The sequence below is a fragment of the Lynx canadensis genome, chromosome C1, assembly GCF_007474595.2.
Source record: "Lynx canadensis isolate LIC74 chromosome C1, mLynCan4.pri.v2, whole genome shotgun sequence".
Lineage (NCBI taxonomy): Eukaryota > Metazoa > Chordata > Mammalia > Carnivora > Felidae > Lynx > Lynx canadensis.
Genome location: NC_044310.1, coordinates 71762709 through 71781600, shown reverse-complemented (window position 1 = coordinate 71781600; position 18892 = coordinate 71762709). Strand labels below are relative to the sequence as shown.

The following is an 18892-nucleotide window of genomic DNA, read 5'->3' as shown; positions in this document are numbered from 1 at the left end:
CTAGGTCCTGTCAGCCTGAGGTTATCCTGTCATATCGAGGCTGTTGTGTGGGGGAAGCAGACCGCTTTTGTCTTCTGGGGGTATGGTGCACTTCACCATTTCCATCTCATATCTGGTGATGTCAGTGCTATCTCACCCTGTGCAGGCCGGCAGCTCTTATTACTGTGCGGGTGGGGGATTTCCAAAGGTAACACCCATGGAAGGGACAGGCGTGTCCCCATCACCAGGACAGGTCTCCTGTAGGTCCCTACTGAGGGCTGCTTTTCCTCTTCTCAGCCACAAGTGCAAAAGTGAAGATGCAAAATGGCTTTTAGTGCTCAGGTCTTGTCTGAGGCTGTGCATTTGCTGACTCTGATAGTATTCGTAGGCTTTGAATACTTCGGTATTTTTCAACTTGGGACGTAATTCCAAACAGACTCCTATTCATCCTTCAAAACTCTGTTCAGATACTGTGTCCTCTGTGAAGCTTTTTCTGACTACCCTCTGAACTCTCATATTCCTAAGTTTCTGGCACAGTTACAGTACACTAGAATTACTTGTATATATTACTAACTCTGCTAGATGTGTTACCCTTGAGACCAGGGACCGTGTGTCATTATTTCCTTTTTGTTACCCATGTCTAGCTGACCCATAGCCAATCAAGTGCATGTTTTTGTTTTTGTTTTTAATTTTTTTTTTAACGTTTATTTATTTTTGAGACAGAGAGAGAGCATGAACGGGGGAGGGTCAGAGAGAGAGGGAGACACAGAATTCGAAACAGGCTCCAGGCTCTGAGCTGTCAGCACAGAGCCCGACGCGGGGCTCAAACCTGCGGACCACAAGATCATGACCTGAGCCGAAGTCGGTGGCTTAACCGACTGAGCCACCCAGGCGCCCCAGTGAATGTTAATAACTAAGTTATATTCCTGCCAAATATTTTTGTTGGTTTATTCATTCACATCTAAAAGTACTTTCTTCTCCTTTGGAAATGGTTATTGCTACATTATTTATAAAACTTACAGACATCAAAAAGGGCCAAGTATAAAATCATCAGTTAGGATGCTTTTAGCTGTAAGTAACATTTGGCTTAACAGAACCAGCTTAAACAGTAGGAGGTTTATCATCACACCAAGCAAGAGGTCTGCATTTCAGGTGAGCCCAGCTCTGGGTGGTTCAGCAGCTTAGTGATCTCTTTAGAGACTCAGGGGCTTTTCACCTTTCTGCTTTGTCATCTTCAGTGTGTCAGTGATGCCTTCTCCCTGGGCTGGAGACAAGTTATGCCCAGGAAAGACGAAAGGCATTTCCTCTCCCAGTCTCTTTTTATTATCAAAGGCCCTTTTCTCAGAACCTTTCCCTACCCCCACAGGATTTCTCCTTGAGGATCACCAATTAGGACCTATCACTGATAAGGGAATGAGACTCAAGTTGGCTGAAGCCAGTTCTGATGCAATCCCTCAGGTTAGAATGGCAACAGGGGATTTCCTTTCCTGGTCAAATGAGAGAGAGAAAACTTGAAAATGAATTATGGCACACCAGGGGCTCCTGAGTGGCTCAGTCGGTTAAGCATCTGACTCTTTTTTTTTTTTTAATTTTTTTACATTTATTTATTTTTGAGAGACAGCACCAGCAGGGGAGAGGCAGAGAGAGAGGGAGACACAGAATCCAAAGCAGGCTCCAGGCTCTGAGCTGTCAGCACAGAGCCAGACACGGGGCTTGAACCCACAAACCATGAGATCATGACCTGAGCCGAAGTCGGTTGCGCAACCTACAGAGACAACCAGGCGCCCCCTAGCATCTGACTCTTGATTTCCACTCAGGTAATGATCTCACGGTTCTTGGGATCCAGCCCTGTGTCCGGCTCCACACTGTCAGCGTGGAGCCTGCTTGGGATTCTCTCTCTCCCTTTCTCTGCCCCTCCCTGCTTATGCTCGCTCTCTCTCTCTTTCTCTCTCTCTCAAAATAAATAAACTGAAATAAATAAATGAATAAATAGATTGTGGCATATCAATAATACAAGGAAAATCTATAAAGCAATTATAGCGATTTTGGGAGAACTGCATATATCAACATTAATTGACTTTCAAGGTATAGTAAATGTAAAGCTCTATATATAGTCTAATCTTTTTTGTTCATAATAATAATATTAATAAATGCAAGTTAGTCACTCCCCCAAATCTGTGAATAATACACATTATGCACTTAAAAGTATGTGTGTATGCATGTGCATGGGTGCACGTGCATGTGTATAAAGGGGAATGTTTCCTAGGGACCTTCATTTTTGACAGTCTGTATTTCTTACAATGTTCTTGCATAAGTATGCCTTCCTTTTGTTAAGAAAAAAACCCCAGACATTAAAGAGAACACTGTAAATAGCTAAGTATCATTCTGAATGCAAGAAGTCAATTAAAGACATAGGCTCCTTTCCAAGAACAAACTAATTTGGAATATAGGAAGGACCTCTCTCAAGTTTTGCTCATGAGCCCAGAATTTAAACTCTCTCCATGAATGAGCAACGTTTTTTTTTTGTTTTTTGTTTTTTGTTTTTTGTTTTTTTTAGCTAGCAAATCTCCTTAACAGAAGATCCAGATGTTTACATGCTGAATCATTCTCTGTTTGCCGGAGAAGGGCGTCATCCTTGCAGCGGGATGCTGATGATCCTGACTCGCCTATAGAAAATCCATTGGCCCAAGTCTTCCCAGGAGCCACGTTGACACCAAAGAACCAGCCCCAACTTCCCTGTAACCCAAGTGCTTTCCTGTGTCCAAATGCCCCTGTCAGAGATAAGCCTGAAGAATAAATCCTCTGAGGTCCACCTTCCACTCTGCTACTGGCTAGCTAACTATAACTACTTAGACAAGTTCTCAGTCTCTCTGGAGTTTATTGAATGTCTCTGAAAAATGAGTATTATTTATGTGACAGCACTTGAAGGAAGGACTTTGAGTCATTAAAAAAAAAAAAAAAATTCTAGAGCAAAATCCTGGCTATGGGTTGTGATTCCCCTTGGAAGGCTCTTTGGTCACTACAAAAATGGCTGGTTAAATTCAGCAGAGGTTCGGGATGCAGGGTATATCTCTGATCAACTCATCCGGTGTCGGTGGGAAAATGTGACATGATATTTTACGTGGAATGGGTATACTTCTACTCAAAAATACACAGACCGTTACCGTAGAAGGAAGCTGGGAAGTGACGGCATGTTTATAGCCCCATGGCCATCTGAAATGAATGACGTGGCCTCTATTTTTCCTGTGCTTATAACATGGTTCCCGTGCTAAACATTACTTTTCTAAGCACTTCCAAGGAGTGTTCTGGGTTGTGCCAGTAAAGAAAGAACCTGTGTTTTTTAAAGATCGTCCCTTCCCCGCCCTTCACCTTCCCCAACCGCACACATACACATACGTGTCTCTTCTCCTCAGTCTGTGCTGGTGAACAGCAGAGCACACGCTCCGAGGAAGCTGTAACACTGCTCTCACCATGCAGAAGCTGCCATGTAGAGAATGTAGTCCACTGCTGCAGATCTACGAATTTTTCAAAAGAAGCCAGAAGTTTGGACTTCTTAAAAAAAAAACTTCTCAGCTTTCAAATATTGGCAACAAAGCTCAGTTTTTATAAACCCTGTGCCAGTTGAACAAAACGTTGTCTATTGGCCCAATCCCGCCCAAGCCACCAGCTTGGGAATTCTGCCCTGGGGCGATTTAGAACAAACTTGCTTTCTCTTCTCCACGAAGATCTGGAGATGTTAGAACGCAGTTCTCATACTCCTTCCAATTTATTCTTAGTTGGTACTCATTCATTGACCAAAACCCTTCAAGGAGCTTAAAATCTCATGGGAGCAGTTAAAGAACGAGTCACAATATAGTGGTGTCAGTGCTACAGTGAGGATTTGCACGAAGGGCCAGAAGAAGGAGTGCTCTTTGTCTCTCTCGGGGTGTGTGCAAGTGATGGATTGTGTCCTGCTGTATCCAGACAGATTTACAGAAAGCTTTTCTCTAGAGGTCTTATCAGGATGTCTCTCCACTCCCCCACCCTGCAGCCATCTTGACTAAAGTAGATCCTGCCAGTTCCGGAAGGACCTTGCAGTCAGTGTACCAGGAGCATTTCTGAGAAGCCCACAAATCTGATTGATGTCTGATTGATGTCAAATAAATACTGGAGCCCTTCCCCACTCATGCATAAGCACAACGACAGGCCTGGGAATGTCTTGGGTATAACTAGCAAAGCTTTTACCTTTTCTGACTCTGCTCAAATTCATTCCGTTTTATTTATTTATTTTTTAATCTTTATTTATTTTTAAGAGAGAGACAGAGTACGAGTGGGGGAGGAACAGAGAGAGAGGGAGACACAGAATCTGAAGCAGGCTCCACGCTCCAACTGTCAGCACAGAGCCTGACGCGGGGCTCGAACTCATGAACTGTGAGATCATGACCTGAGCTGAAGTCGGCTGCTTAACCAACTGAGCCACCCAGGCGCCCCATTCATTCCATTTTAGAGAGTGGACATGAGCTTCTTGCCCCCAAAAGGGTCTACTACACAGGTACTATGATGGCTAATTTTCTGTGTCATCTTGGCTAGGCTATGATGCCCATTTGTTCGGTCAAACACCAGTCTCAATGTTGCTGTAATGGTATTTTAAAGATGTGATTGACTTTGAATAAAGCAGATTACCCTTCATTATGTGGGTGGGCCTCATCTAATGAGTTGAAAGGCTTAAGACAAAACACTGAGGTTTCCCAAAGAAGAAGGAATCTGGCCTCAAGACTGCACAATAGAAACCCTACCTTGTTTCCAGCCTGCCTGGCCTGACCTATGGATTTAACTTTTACCTGAGTTTCCAGCCTGCTGGCTTCCCCTAAGGATTTTGGACTTGTCAGCCCCCATAATCACATGAGCCAATTTCTTAAAATAAATCTTTCTCTTGATGTGTGTGTGTGTGCGTGCACACACATATACATGTATCCTATTGGTTCTGTTTCTCTGGAGAACATTAATATGGATAACCTCTTCATGATACGTCTGAACCCAAAGTAAGAATATAAGCTGTTTCAAACACTAATGATCTGTAAGACTCTGAACCCAGGTAGTGTGGGTGTCTTTGACTTCTCTTAATGGCTGAGATGAGAAAGGTATCACTGGTTATTTCAGAAATTTCCAACTCAAGCACCAAGGCCTTTGAATAGTTTCTGACCTATGTATCTTTGAAAAAACTACTGAGATGACCACTCCTCCAAGAAACCTCTCTCATCCCAGCTTCAGAGAGTTGGTAGCTTTCCCCTCAACCATCCTCTGTGCCCTATTCTACTTCTTATAATGTATTTTGTGCTATGTGGTATAGACTACTAGTTCTCCCCTCTGTAGTAATAGGATCTCTGATTTTTAGCTGGGGACGTGGCAACCCAGGATAGGAACTACACTTCCTAGCCTTCCTTGCAGCTAGGTGAGGTGAATTGGGGAATGGAGGCCACACATGGTGAACAAGATAGCAGAAGCTTTGGTCCCCGAAAACTTAGGGCATCACATCAGCCCTGTACAGCCTACCTGGATTTTTCACATGACAGAGGAATAAACCTTTGTGTTATTTAAGCCATTTTTTATTTAGCTTTTTATTTGCAGCTGAACCTAACCTTAACTCATCTTTGCTTACATGTATGTCCCCAAAGTGAAGAAACCAGGCTTCTTCATCAACTAGTCCATAGCACTGTACGTGGAATATAGTGGTGCCAGGCAAGTGTCTATTGACTGGATGTATGAATAGAAGGATGGATGAATGAGGAACAACCTAGGGGAAAGCCCAAGGGGAGGTAGGAAGAAGACATTGTGCTAAGGGAGGGGTGCCTTCTACATAATGCAGTTTTAAGACAGCATTAATCTAAATTAATGAACATCTGCTTTATGCCAGGCACAGTATCAAGTGATGCTTTTGTAGTGGTGAAAAAGCCAAAAATCTCTCATCTCATAGAGGCTATTCTGGAAGGGGGAGACATAGTAAATAAATAATATCTGGTAGGCCTAAGGGCCGTGGTGAAAATAAAACTGCTTGATGTAATGAACTACTTTAGACTAGGTGGCAAGGGAAGGTCACTGAGAAGGTAACATTTATGCTGACACCTGCATGACAAAAAGAAGTGTAGATTAAGAGACATTGAGGCAAGAGGGGCATTTGAGACAGAGGAACAGCTAGTGCAGAGGCCCTGAAGAGGCACTGATGTGGCTTAGTTCAAAGAGGAAAAGGCAAGTGGGATTGTGGCAAGGGCGAGTGGGAAGAAATAGGGAGGGTCTAGGGCCTGTGTACTTAGTAAGGAGGGAGTTGAGTGTTATTCCAAGAGTAATGGGCAGCCATAGAGCTTTTAAGCCAAGGGTTGACGTGTTCTGATTCACATTTTTGAAGAATCACTCTGGTTCCCATAAGGAAAATGAATCTTTGCAGGAAACCAATGATGTTTGGGTTATGTATGCTATCCAACAAACAACACCCAAAACTTAGGGCCTTAAAATAACCGGTTAGTCTGCTCACTGTTTTATGGGTCAGGAAATCTGGGAAGGACTCAAACGGCTATTTTATCTCTGATTCACAAGACATCAGCAACTGGAGCTGGACGATCTACTTCCAAGGTGGTTTCTTCGTGCACATGAAGATTCTCCCTGACCTTTCTCTTTCTCCTCATGTCTTCTTATCCTCTAGGGCCTGTCAGTGTGGTATGGGCTTCTCACAGCCTGCTGGTCTCAGGGTCATTGTGCTTCTTACATGGAAGTTCATTTCTAAGAGAAATGAAGTAAGAGCTTCTAGTCATCGCCACAGTTGGAACTAGCACCACAGTACATTGCTTCCTGGATATTCATTGGTTAAAGCAAAGAGCCCAACCAGATCCAAGAGGGTAGAATAAACCCCATCTATGCAGAAGCGACAAAGATTAATTATGTGGGGTGGAAGATACTACTGCAGCCACCTTTAGGGAATACAGTATGTCACAAGTGAAGCCATTTAAGTAATTCAGGGAAGAGATGATGATGGCTTAGCTTTGGATGTTTGCACTGGGCATGTGAAAGGGGTGGATTCCGAATATGTGAGCAGAATATCTGAGCGTCGTAAAGCACTAACAAATGCGTCTGGGTACTTGCTTAATTGAATTGCACTTTATAAGATTAGGTGGATAAGCGTTGCCCACCACCAATAAAGCTAAGTTACAAATACATTCGTTCTATCCATAGGACACATACATCATTGTCACGCTTCACAATGCGCCTTGTTTTGAAGAATGAGTTATTTAGGGCAGGGATTTAATGAGGCCCAGATATCGGGCTATGCAGGAAGATGAAAGCATGGACCTATAGGCTGAGATCCAGGGATTGCCACATCCTATAACCATGAGTACTTCAGAGAGGAAGAAGGGTCAAATAACATTACGGTTTTCAAAGGCTTCCTGGAGATGAGTGCATTGTGCATTTGCCTACAGAAAGACCCAAGTAGCTTTCACTTCATACATTCAGTTGCTTGAGGAGATGAAGTTTTTAAGGTACAGAAGTCAGTGCACCAAAGAGAGCATATGAAAAAGAATATTTATGGTGGAAAAAAAAAAACCAGCTGGAAGCTATGGTTCCATTTTAAAACAGGAGAGATCCATCCAGACACTTGCCCAGAATCACCTAGTTAATTAATGGCAGAGCTGGTGCTAAAAGACTCCCAGTTCCAGTCTGGGATTCTTTCCCCTGCATCACCTGCCACCCTGCTCAGAACACAGCTTTGTTGTGTCCTGTGGTCCTACTGGACCCTTGCTGTGGCTCCACTGACTTACAAATAGGATCCAGAGGGCAGGAGAAAAGACAGTGTACGAAGCAAACCTAGTCTCTCTACTGGAAAAATAACTCTAAAATATACTTTGCTAATTTTGACTCTGTGGCATCTCTTTGTGGAGTAGATAACACGTGTGTTTAAGTGAAAATCATCACAGTGAGACCACTTACGGTGCTAAATGTCCCATAGACTATTTCTTAAAATTCACTGAATTCCTGAGATTCTGAGGTCACCCTATAACTCTCAGTTCTTACATCTCTATTAAAAAAGAAAAAAAAAAAAACAAAACAGGTCAAGACCACCAGGGTCTTTTGGATTGGAAAGTAAGAAGAACACAAATCTTTACTGTATGTGGAGGGGCACATGTATATTATGATGCATGTTTATATATGTAACTTCTATTTCATATGTGCAAATGCCTGGTGTTGGATTTTGTTTTCTCAGTACTTGAAGTAGGCAGAGCTCCACACTGCACCTAGATAAAGGTTCCATGTTCTAATTTGCATAATTTTATTCTCCCCTACTTTGAATTTCTTTACTTTTTTTATAGCCAAATAAAATGGACATAATTTGTACCTATTTGTCTTCACTAATTGAGCACTAATTACCACTTTATGCATCACTCTTATTGTATTTACTACAATAAGGTTAAGGACCCAGAGATCCAGTATTTTCCCATGTCTGGTTTTGTTTCGCATTTGAGCTTATTTGTATACCTATTACATCCCTACACTCTTAAAGGATCTATAAAATATTACTCCTTGATCTCTATGTAAGAAGCAATTTGCTGGGCTTTAGTGTTGGAGGAAAAGACCTCAGGATTGGTGCCTGGGAATGTGAAAATCTTTCCCGTGAATTTGGATGTCTGCTCAACAAGATTGCACCACAAAAACCTCACACTTTTATTGTTTCGCGTGTTACATTGCACTGTTAAGTTTAACTGCATCGGAGAAGGCACAGGTGGTGTTTAAGTTCCCAAATACCTTAAAATTTCAATGCCGCGGGCAAGAAACAGACAACTGGGTAGGCACAAGTTGTAATATTTCAGGCAAGACATTGCCAAAATCAGAAGAGCCTTTGCCCATACATTTTACCGTCACATTTCTATGAACCTTTATGCATTTCAGTAAGGCTTTTAAATAGATTCTTAGGCAGTGCTTTCCTGTAGGTCTTCATTAAGGCATTGATATTAAACTGTTTTGAAAAATCACTTTTTACAGGATCCCAAGAGCTGTCCCCCTTCTCTTTTAAAGCACTTTCTCGATACCTAAATATTCAAGTACTTTCTTAACCAAGTGCAGACTGAAATATTTCACTATGGATTTGAACAGAAGCCAAGAGCGTCGATGAAAGGAAAACTTCTCTATAAAAGGTTTATTGTCAGTGCTTTCTAAAGAGGTAGATTCTTCTAAAACAGGCTACCAGCATTTTCACAAACATTGACGCAGCCTTCTCAACCTCTCCTAGACCTAAGATTGAGGTCCTTTTCTTTTAGGAATGCTCTGCATCTAGCCTTTGACCTTCTGGATAGCCAACTCTAACTGCTCCCTCCTCCAGCAGCATAACGTATATTATAAAAAGGAAAGGGGGGATGGGGTAGCTCGGTCCTCACGCTATTGGAAAAGTACTTGAAATTCCTTGCATTCCTTTGCATTTAACAGCATGTTTACCTAATCACTGGCTTATTAGGATTAACACAAGTCATTGCTTCAAGCTCATTCAGTGAAAACAAACTGACTCCTATAGACTCCAAGACTTTTTTTCTGCTCCCAACTAAGGGTGGATCGATCTTTCGGTAGTTCTCCTATGCTTTCAGAACAATATTGGGAAAATATAAAGTTATAAACAAGTGACCTTCTATAACACATTATCCAACCAGACTTAATCTTGCCCATGAATTTAGATATGGGCAGCCTGGGTTATGGACTGTTTCATTCAAGTTCCTCTCTTCTTCCAAGGTGACAAGCATAATAACCTAGTAATTAAAATGATAAATGACCCTACTATACCCACCTTACAATGATGGAGTGATGGAGACCCTTAGGCTTTGAATTCATATGAAAATAAAGCATTATTATTTTTTTTAATTTTTTCAATGTTTATTTTTGAGAGAGAGAGAGTATGAGCGGGAGAGGGACAGAGAGACAGAGAGGGATACACAGAATCAGAAGCAGGATCCAGGCTCTGAGCTACCAGCACAGAGCCCAACGCGGGGCTCAAACCCAGGAACCATGAGATCATGACCTGAGCCCAAGTCCGATGCTTATCCAACTGAGCCACCCAGGAGCCCCATAAAGCATTACTATTTAAATCACAAATTTAGCTTCAGATTCCTTGTGCTTCCTAGGATGCCTAGTGTTCAACATGTTTTAAAAACAGATTACTTTACATGCAGAGATTTTTCTCAACTGAAGATAAAAGCAGTCATTGTCTTACTTTTGTAGGTTAGTTCCCTGCTCTTATCCCAAGCTCCTAGAACAGTTCCTGGCACAAAGTAGGCACTCAAGTAGTCCTGGTTGAATAATTGAAAGAATGCATAATACGCTAAGCTTTTGCCAATGACTTTGGATAGTCTCTGAAAATATCGAATGCCACACACTCAGATATTAGGTAAATATTTCTTTATTAAATGATTAATTCCATAAATAAATTCTTTTCACTGAATATAAAATTAAAATCATTTACAAATTATTCCAGTATTACATTTCCCTTCCCTCCCCAAAAGCTACATTTCGATAAATAAAAACATTCAGTCTTAAAACACCTGATTTCTGTTTGCAGTTTAGAGTGCAGATAGCTGCCTCTCACGGTCACTCACAGAGTGTCCCCTTCAGGAAGGGATGGCACCCCCTCCCATTTACTTCTTTCAAAAGATGAAGGCTTTAACTGATCAACTAATCTTTTTTTTTTTTTTAACAATTGTAGAACCAAAAGGAAAAAAAGCCTAGAGAAAAATATGCTTACCAAATAATTTACAAACAGAAAACAGAACGTCATCAACAGCACAAGCTCCAAAATGAAGCAGTAACGTGGGCTCCAATATTATGAAGCGAAGTATTCTCCCATCGTGGCTGCGTTAGTGTCCGTCCATCTGCACCAGCACACCTGGCAGTTTCAAAATACCTTAATACTACTCAAGAATGAGCAATGCATCCCTTCTACAATGAGTCCCTCACCCCCACCGCCCCCACCCATATCTCTGTGATTCTGGCACTCTTCTCCCCCCTCGTTTGTTCACCCTCGCGCTGGAAACCCAGGTGGCATTTAGTCCCTAAATTTGTGAATGTCATTGAACAGCCTGTAGAAGGGAAACACCGCCTCGTTGGCATGCGGGCAGTTGTAGTTGCACTTGCAGGACTGGATCATCATGACGTTCTTGGAAAACGTCTCCCCATCTTCGCAACGGAAGCGCATCTTCACAGTCCTGGTCTGCTGGGGCGTGCAGCAGCGGCCGTCCACGCACGAGCCGCAATACTTGGGCCGGTATTTCTTCACACTCGAACATCCAGCATAAGTAAACTTGACTGGTTCGGGGGATTTCTTGGTCTTGCTGCATTTCTTGCCCTTCTGTAAGAAAGAGGAAAGAAGGAGAGTTAGGAACAGTGTTTCTCTGTCTCGGAAGAGAGGTTCACATCTCGCCCAGCTGCCAGGCAACAGTCTCCAACAAGCACCACCGGAACTTACTTTCAGGCTGCTGTACGTCTGCTGTCCACAAGGCCGCACTTCACAAATCCGGGTTTCCTTCACCAGGCGGCATTCAAGGTTGTCATTGGTAACTCGTGTGGAGATACCAGTTCCACAGGTCTTGGAGCACTGGGACCATGAAGTTGTTTGAACGATACATTTCTGGCCATGTAAAGAAGGGTTGTATAGGATTCGAGGTTCCATTCCAAACGCTAGAGACAAACAAGAGGGAAAATTTCTCAGAGGCATAATGACACCAACAGACTCAAGGAGTCGTTTCTACAAAGCTTCAAACTAGGAATGTATTTCAGTACAAGGTCTTTCAGGCTCAGTCTCAACTTACCTGGGAGCCGCTTCAGGGAGCCGCCTTTTCCAACCGCAATTAATTCATTGTTCCTGGTTAACTCCACCTCCGAGGCATCAAATGCCAGCCCCTTGCCCAGGAGGCCATCCCGGTCGTCCGCGGGGTCCTTGGCACCATCCTCGTCACAGACCCACTCCTCACAGCACTGCCCAGTAACTTTGACTAGCCGGGGGTTGGGACAGCCCAAGTTGGGGAGAGAGAGTTCTTGGGGACACAGAGGAATGCAGCCCACAGCGCCGTCGATACATGTGCACTGATGTTTACAGTTGGGCTGGAAACTTTCCCCATTCTGGTAGATTCTGGAGTTATATTCACAGGGTCTGCCCTCTGATTGAGCTGCAAAGAGCACCGAAAGAGAAAGGGAAAAGAGGATAAAGTTAAGATTCCCAACCACGGCCTGAAACTCATACATATTTTCTGCTGTTAAATTCAATTTATGGTAAAGTTCCCGACAATTCCTTGGGGACTCCAGACCAGAACAATAAGTTAGTCAGGAATCACTTTTCCGTATGCGCTTTTCGTTGGGCCCAGACACACTGAATTGCATTCCAGACTGCTGAAATCATGTGCCTTTCTGCCAAGCTACCAACAACAAAGCATCACCATACATGGTCTCAAAATTACTAAACTTCTGGACTACGGGGACTATTATTTTTTTAAAGGGGCCAAACCACAAGCATCTTACCTCTGCAGATCCCCTTCGGAGCGGTGGAACTGGCGCCGAAATTGCATTCCAGCCCCTTGGTGTGGTCGCAGGGCTGCATTTTGCTGCAGTCCTCGTTGAGCTGCTTGGCGCAGACCTTACAGCAGCCGCAGCCGTCCCGGACCAGCCCGACTCCCGGGGCGCACTTGGGCGCCTCCTGGGGGCAGTGGCAGGCGGCAGGGCAGGTGGAGAGCGCCTGGAGGGGGGTGGGGGGACAAGGCACGCGTGAGACTCGGCGCGGTTAGCAGACGAACCCAGAGAAGGGAGGGTTCCTCCGACCCTGTCCGCAGGGGGTCTCTGATCCCGTCCAACCCGGCCACCCTTGGCGGCTGCGGCTGCCATCAGGCCCCCCGACGCGTCTCCAGGGGGGTTTGAAGAAAGAGCTAACCCGAAACGCCCCCGAACTTTTTAGTTTAGTTTTCTCTGCGGGGAGCAATCTGGGGAAAGGGGAAGGGCCTGGAAGAGCGGATGGGGAAGCGGAGGCAAAAGAACTCACCAGCCTGGCCAAGTGGAGAAGGGTGACGGCGAAGGCGAGCGTCCTGGCGGTGCGGGAGCTCATTGTGGCGCGCAGGAGTCCGGACGAGCGCGGAAGCAAAGACGCCGATACACGGGTGCGCAGCAGTCGAGGTCTGGTGCGTGGATCCGGGAGACGGGACAGGCTCCGGTCCGTGCGGCGGGGTGGCGGGCCCAGTGGCAGGAGGGCGAGGGCTGGGGCGGCGAGCGGGCTGCAAGCGTCCTTCTCTTGAGGTCCTTCCCGAGGAGGCGCGAAGGGCGCGGGTGCTGCTCGGGGGCGCTCTCGCTCGCGGTCTGCCCAAGCGGCCAGAGCCCGCCTTTTATACGGGCCGGCCGCGGCGCCGCGTGTTGCAGTGACGTCGGCTCTGTCTGCGCGTTCCAGAATTCTCAAACATCTCAGGAATGCTGGTTGGCGCGGGCTGCTGCCAAGCGCCTCCCCTGGCTCCGTTGCACCTTTTTTTTTTTTTTTTTTTTTTTTTTTTTGTCCTGGACCCGTCTAGAAAACAATCTACCGTTTTTTCCACTTTAAATAATGACTTCGATTGGGAGGGCTCTTTCTGGCGTGATGGTGGTGATGGTGGTGGAAGGGGCAAGGGGGGGCGAGTTCAAAACTTTGCCTGGACTGGGAGGGTGGGAGGACCTGGGAGGGAGGAACAAAAGTGGTTTTGTTTGGTGATGCCGAGTTGACCGGGCAGCCTTGGAAGCCCTCACCCGGGAAGGCAGCGAGCTGTTTGCTTGTTTACAAAGAAGGTGAGAGTCAAGTTATCTATGGAGAGGCGAACGGGGAGGGGGAGTGTGTCTGTGAGCCAGGAGTCTATTTGTGGATTTCATAGAGGCATGCTCGAATCAAGTCCCAGCTTTGGTATGGTGTTTATTAGCCAAGTTAAGTGTATTGCAAATTAATACCCGCAGTGGCATTTATGATGGGGGGGGGGGGGGCGGAATCAGCTTCCCCACCGTCTGGCAGATTCCCAGGCAGAGGTCTTCCCCCTTCCGCCCCCCCTCCCTTTTTTGGTGTGTCGTACTTGTTTGTTTTTGGAGGTTCCCACTTTAGTTCCAGCCCACTGCCTGGGTTGGAAGTCTGAGAGGAAACAAACGCAGGGAGTTCTCCGGGAGGCTGACTTCTACTTCCTCACGGATGCGGGAGACAGGGTAAGCCCTTCCAGCCTCCCTCCCCGGTCGGGAGGCGTTGCTAACTAAGCAGCCAGCCAAAAGCAGAGGGGACCACCTTGCAGTAATTTGTCCTGAGATCATCACCTGTATATACTGCAATGCCAAACCAGATTCCAGCACCATTGGGCCCAATGGATCTAAAGCTAAAAGTTTCGTGGGGTTTTTAACACTTTTCCTTGGGACCACTTAGAAGCCTCCCATTTCAAATGGATTGCAATGCTTTTCTAGCCAAGTACCGAGGAATACGAGATTTTCGGATATACTGTTCTGTAATAAAACTGTTAGCAGAATTTAAGATCCTGTTTTACCTGCAACACATGCCGTAGAAGACCCCCCACACTGTTTGCTTTAACACTATCAGTATCATTAGTGTTACTGATAAATTCTCCCTCAAAGTTTCAAAAACTATATTCTTGTGCAATTTTAATAAAAACACAAAGTAATTATGCCAGTCTTTTATATGTGCTCTAGAACTTTTCGTCCTTTCTAATGTGTTAGGGCTGTTCTTCACAATTTAGCAGTCTTGCTTAACAAGTCCCTCAGTGCCAACTTTTCTGTGAATTACTCTGATAAGTACAATGAGAAGCTATTGCAATGAAAACATTATACAATAAAGAGAACTGTGGCAGGAAAGAGTTAAGTTTCATTCATTCAAAAGTGCCCTTTCATAAGTCTAAGAGGCTTTGGCTTGTGGGAGTAGGATCTCTAAGGCTTTGTTGGAGGGTTTGGGGTGCGTGGCTTACTTTTCAGGACTTGTCAGGTGTTATGCAAATAAAGAGGAAAATCTGGGCCCTACTTGGTACTCAAGACAGTCCATCCATTATTACTTAGAAAACGTTTTTTTCCTGCGTTAAAGCTTCATTATCGTTTCCCTCTTAATGAAGTGACTGGGGATGGGGGTGAGTAGGCGCAGTACAGGGTGGGAGGAGGTCGTGGGGAGAGAATGGAGAGGAGTGTTCCTGGCTTCTGTTGTGGAGTCTTTTCTATTTGACTTCATGGTTGTAAGTATTTCCAGATGGTGAATCAGACACCAGACGTAACAATATTTCCATATTTGGGTATAGCAGTAGCCTGCGTTTTTAACATTTTTCTGCCTCTGTTATCCAACCACAAAGCATTCTTGACAGCTTCAAATGTTGTTAAATATAGACTTAACTTCTGTTCCCAGAGCAGGAAATTCTTTGGAATTCCTTGTTTTTCACGCAATCTGTCTATCATGATTTAAAATAAAATTACAATGGATGATCCAACTGGCCAGTGTATATACCTTGCTTGCTCCTTTATTGAGGGGGACGGGAGATATGCAAAGAGATTCAGTCTGCCGCACAGCTTTGAAACACAGGCCATTCCAGAGATTCCTTTAAAAATCAGATTAAAGTTTTCTAACAAGGGTGTGTGGGTTTGTGTCTGGGCTTCAGTTGGGGAATCTTGGAGGATGAGTTTGCCCTGGAGGAGAAACTTAGAGAACCTTACCATCAGCCGCCCATTTAAAGCTGCGAGTATGTTGGGGTGGGGGGGTGGGGGAGGGGAGCTGGAGCAAACCGGGCCAGGAGGTGGGGGAGAGGGAGAGACTGGAGCAACCTATGTGCACAGCCTTTCCATATACTGCGTCCTGGTGTGCCTGCTAGTAAACGACGGCATCGGACCAGAGGAACAGCAGCTCCTCACGTCCGGCTTCAGGACGGTCCAGAAACCCCAGACGTCCCGTCGCCTTCTCGCCTTCTTCGCTCAGGGCTGCAGATCAGTTCACGTTGACAGATTAGAGGAAAATGTGCAAATGTTTATGGGTAAGTGTCTTCGGATGCTAATTCTGCATGTTTCTTTTGCTCTTTTTCCTCACTCCCTCCCTGCATGCGCGCCCCATGATGGAATAACGGGCCGCCTTGTTTCCTTGTGCTGCAAGGCACAGAGAAGGAGCTGCTTGTTGTCTTCAGCAGCTCCCAGGTTTGAGCTGAGTGATGGGGACATCTCTCACTCGCTGCTGCCAGGGAATTTTAGGTCACCAAAAGAAGGGCTCACTGTCTGGCGGCAACTGAGAATAAGAATCACCCTAAAACTGACGACTCCGGTTTCCTAGCCCTAGACCAGTGGTTCTCAAACTTTGGCGTGTCTCAGAATCACCTGGTGGACTGATTAAAAGACTGATTGCTGGGCCCTACCCCAGAATTTCTTATTAGCTACATTTCTAACAAGTACGCAGGTGATGCTGCGGCTGGTGGTCCTGAGAACCACAGCCTTGGACGGTTAGGAGTGCTTCTAATAGCCGTGTGCATGTGCGTGCGTGTGCTCTCGTAGTCAGGTGCTCTCGCCCGCACACCCAGGCTCACAACTTACACCTGTTACAGCCACTTGAATGAACAGGACAATTTGTGGTGACGACGAAAGGCCGGCTTTAAGGTGGCGCCGCCGGGCCATCCCTTCCACCCCGCCGCGTCCCCCCACCCCCACCCTGGGCAGTGATGGCAGGGAGCGCCACAGGTAATCCGGCTGACCGCGGGAACTGGACGGCTGGCGCGCGGGGAGGGCCTCGGCTGCCCCGGGGGACCGCTGCGGAGACCGGGTGCGGGGTCCACGCGGCTGGGGGACCCGGGCTGGGGCGGTCCGCGCACCAGGCCGCTCGCTGCCCGCCGCCCCCTGCCGGCTGCCCGGCCCGCGCGCCCTGAGTCGCCGCGGTGGGCAGGACTCGAGGTTTCCGGCGCGCGCCGCCGCAGGACGTTTCCAGCCCCGGCCCATATTTGGTGAAAGTCTTTCAGGACTCCGTCATCCAGCTCCGGGGGGCGGCGGCGGCGGCGGCGGCGGCACTGGGAGCGGGTCCGGCGACGGCGCGGCCGCCGCGCTGCTGCTGAGTGCCTGGGCCTCCGGCCGCGGGGCCTCAGGCGCGGCGGGCGCGGGATCGAGCGCGCGCGGGAGACCGCCGCGGCCCAGGCCCAGCCCCAGCCCGCACCCCGGCGAGGGCCGAGGCCCAGCCCGCACTGCGTGGGAGGCTGGCGCAGAGGGCGCCGCGGCCGAATTATGTCACTTTTCCCGTCCACCCCACTGTTGACTCTTCCTCCCAGCGGGGCAGCGAGTTGCTGCGTTGTGCCAGACTTAGAGGGTACGCCCAGGCGCGGGGGTGTGGGCGTGTGTGTCAGAGGGTGGCGTTTGCTCAGGCTTCGAGCCCACCCGAGAGCAGAGACGTGGAATCGACTCTGGAGAGAAGTCCCAAAGGCCTGGGTCCTATTATCTCTAGAAAGGAGAGTAGCTAGAGCTCGCCTCTCGGTTTCTTTGGGTCTTCCACAGCCCCTTCCTCTCTTCCTCGTCAGTAAATTCCTAGGCGGGGGGGGGGGGGGGGGGGGGGGGTGGGGTGGGGGCGGATCCCTGGAGGGGAAGTCCTGGCTCTGCCGTCCACTAGCCTGCAGCCTTCGGTAAGCTGTCCATCCTTTCTAGACCTTGTACCCTTCATCAGTATAAATTGGGAAAGGAGACCAGTAGGTGGTAGAACGGGAGCAACCCCTTTCAGAGCTAAATCTCTTGCCATTCTCTCCTAGTAATGACAGAAGCAAACAGTACCACTCTAAGTCAGGCACCGTTTCGAATGACTCCTGTATGTTGACTCATTTAATTCACCAGTGCCCCATTGAAGCAGATCTTCTTGTTAACACCATTTTCTCTCTAAAGAAATGGAGGCACAGAAGGTAAGTGACTCACCAAGACACTCACCTGGGAGGTAGCAGAATTGGACCCAGGCGTCTTGGTTCCAACAAGCCTTGTACTTAAACATTGTGCATACTGCCTGTTCCCCATCACTTCCTTCAGGCATTCAGGCCTGTCCCCTTTCCTAGAACTTTACCTTTATTTAACTCTATCACAACTTACCCAGATATTCCAGGATAAATGCATCGGATAGAAAAATAGTTGATAAATTAACTGAAGCTATGGTAACCTCTGAGGAGGAGAGGGGAAGGGGTGTTGCATTTTAATAGGAAAAGCCTTAATGCACATACGTTCATGTAGTACGCTTTTAAGCACCTTGGCAGGCTAGTGGGAAAGACATCTAGGACCTTTGGGGTTCTTCTGATATCTCACAAGCCACATTGATCAAGGAGTCTCAACGTCTGGAACAAGGCTTTCGCTAGTAGAAATTGCATTTGTCACAGAGATAAAGTTTTCAAGGTCACTTACTTGATTTTTCATCAGTCTGAGTGTTCCTTATGGGCTGAATATGCTATGAACTTGTTTTTTGCATTATACATCATGAGTATATTTATCTATATATCTGAGGACAAATTGTTTATTCCCATTGAACCCTGGATTTATTCAGAGCTCATGATGTGTCATGGCACTATGGTAGGAATTAGTGACATCAAAAAGAACACTTTAACATTGATGTTCCCCTGGAGGATTCTGCAGTCTGTTGCTGAAGTAGGTACAAAGTACTGTGTGGACACGTCTCTGCATGGGGAGTGAGGGTGGAAATACTTGGAGTCTGAAAGGATGAGCAAGAATCTGTATATGTGCTGCCGAAGCGAGCACAAGATGAGCAAGAATCTGAAGGACATTTGAGACAGAGGGAACAGGGTCTTGACCATGCATGACGATGGTACACCTAGTGTGTCTGGACTACAGGATTCCTTTGGGGAACTGGCAGCAGGTCTGCTGGGACCTTCTACAAATGGCCTTACCTGTTATAACACTGGGACTCTGGCAGTCA

General features: G+C 46.5%; 2 protein-coding genes across 2 annotated transcripts in view; one reads left to right on the top strand and one right to left on the bottom strand.

The window, feature by feature from the left end:
- The window catches only part of ZNHIT6 (zinc finger HIT-type containing 6), a 105064-nt gene extending 102176 nt beyond the window's left edge, over positions 1-2888 (top strand). Inside the window, exon 10 of the mRNA XM_030326091.2 lies at positions 2537-2888. Coding sequence (XP_030181951.1) covers positions 2537-2553 — 17 coding nt within the window. The 3' untranslated portion in view covers positions 2554-2888. The remainder of the gene's footprint in view (positions 1-2536) is intronic.
- Positions 2889-10541: 7653 nt separating this feature from the next.
- CCN1 (cellular communication network factor 1) lies at positions 10542-13323 on the bottom strand. Its single transcript, XM_030327493.2, has 5 exons — positions 13013-13323; positions 12499-12712; positions 11793-12149; positions 11450-11661; positions 10542-11332 (listed from the first exon to the last, which is right to left on the bottom strand). Exons 1-5 carry the CDS (start codon positions 13073-13075, stop codon positions 11030-11032), a joined length of 1149 nt encoding a protein of 382 aa, XP_030183353.1. The 5' UTR covers positions 13076-13323; the 3' UTR covers positions 10542-11029.
- Between the last annotated feature and the right edge of the window lie 5569 nt (positions 13324-18892).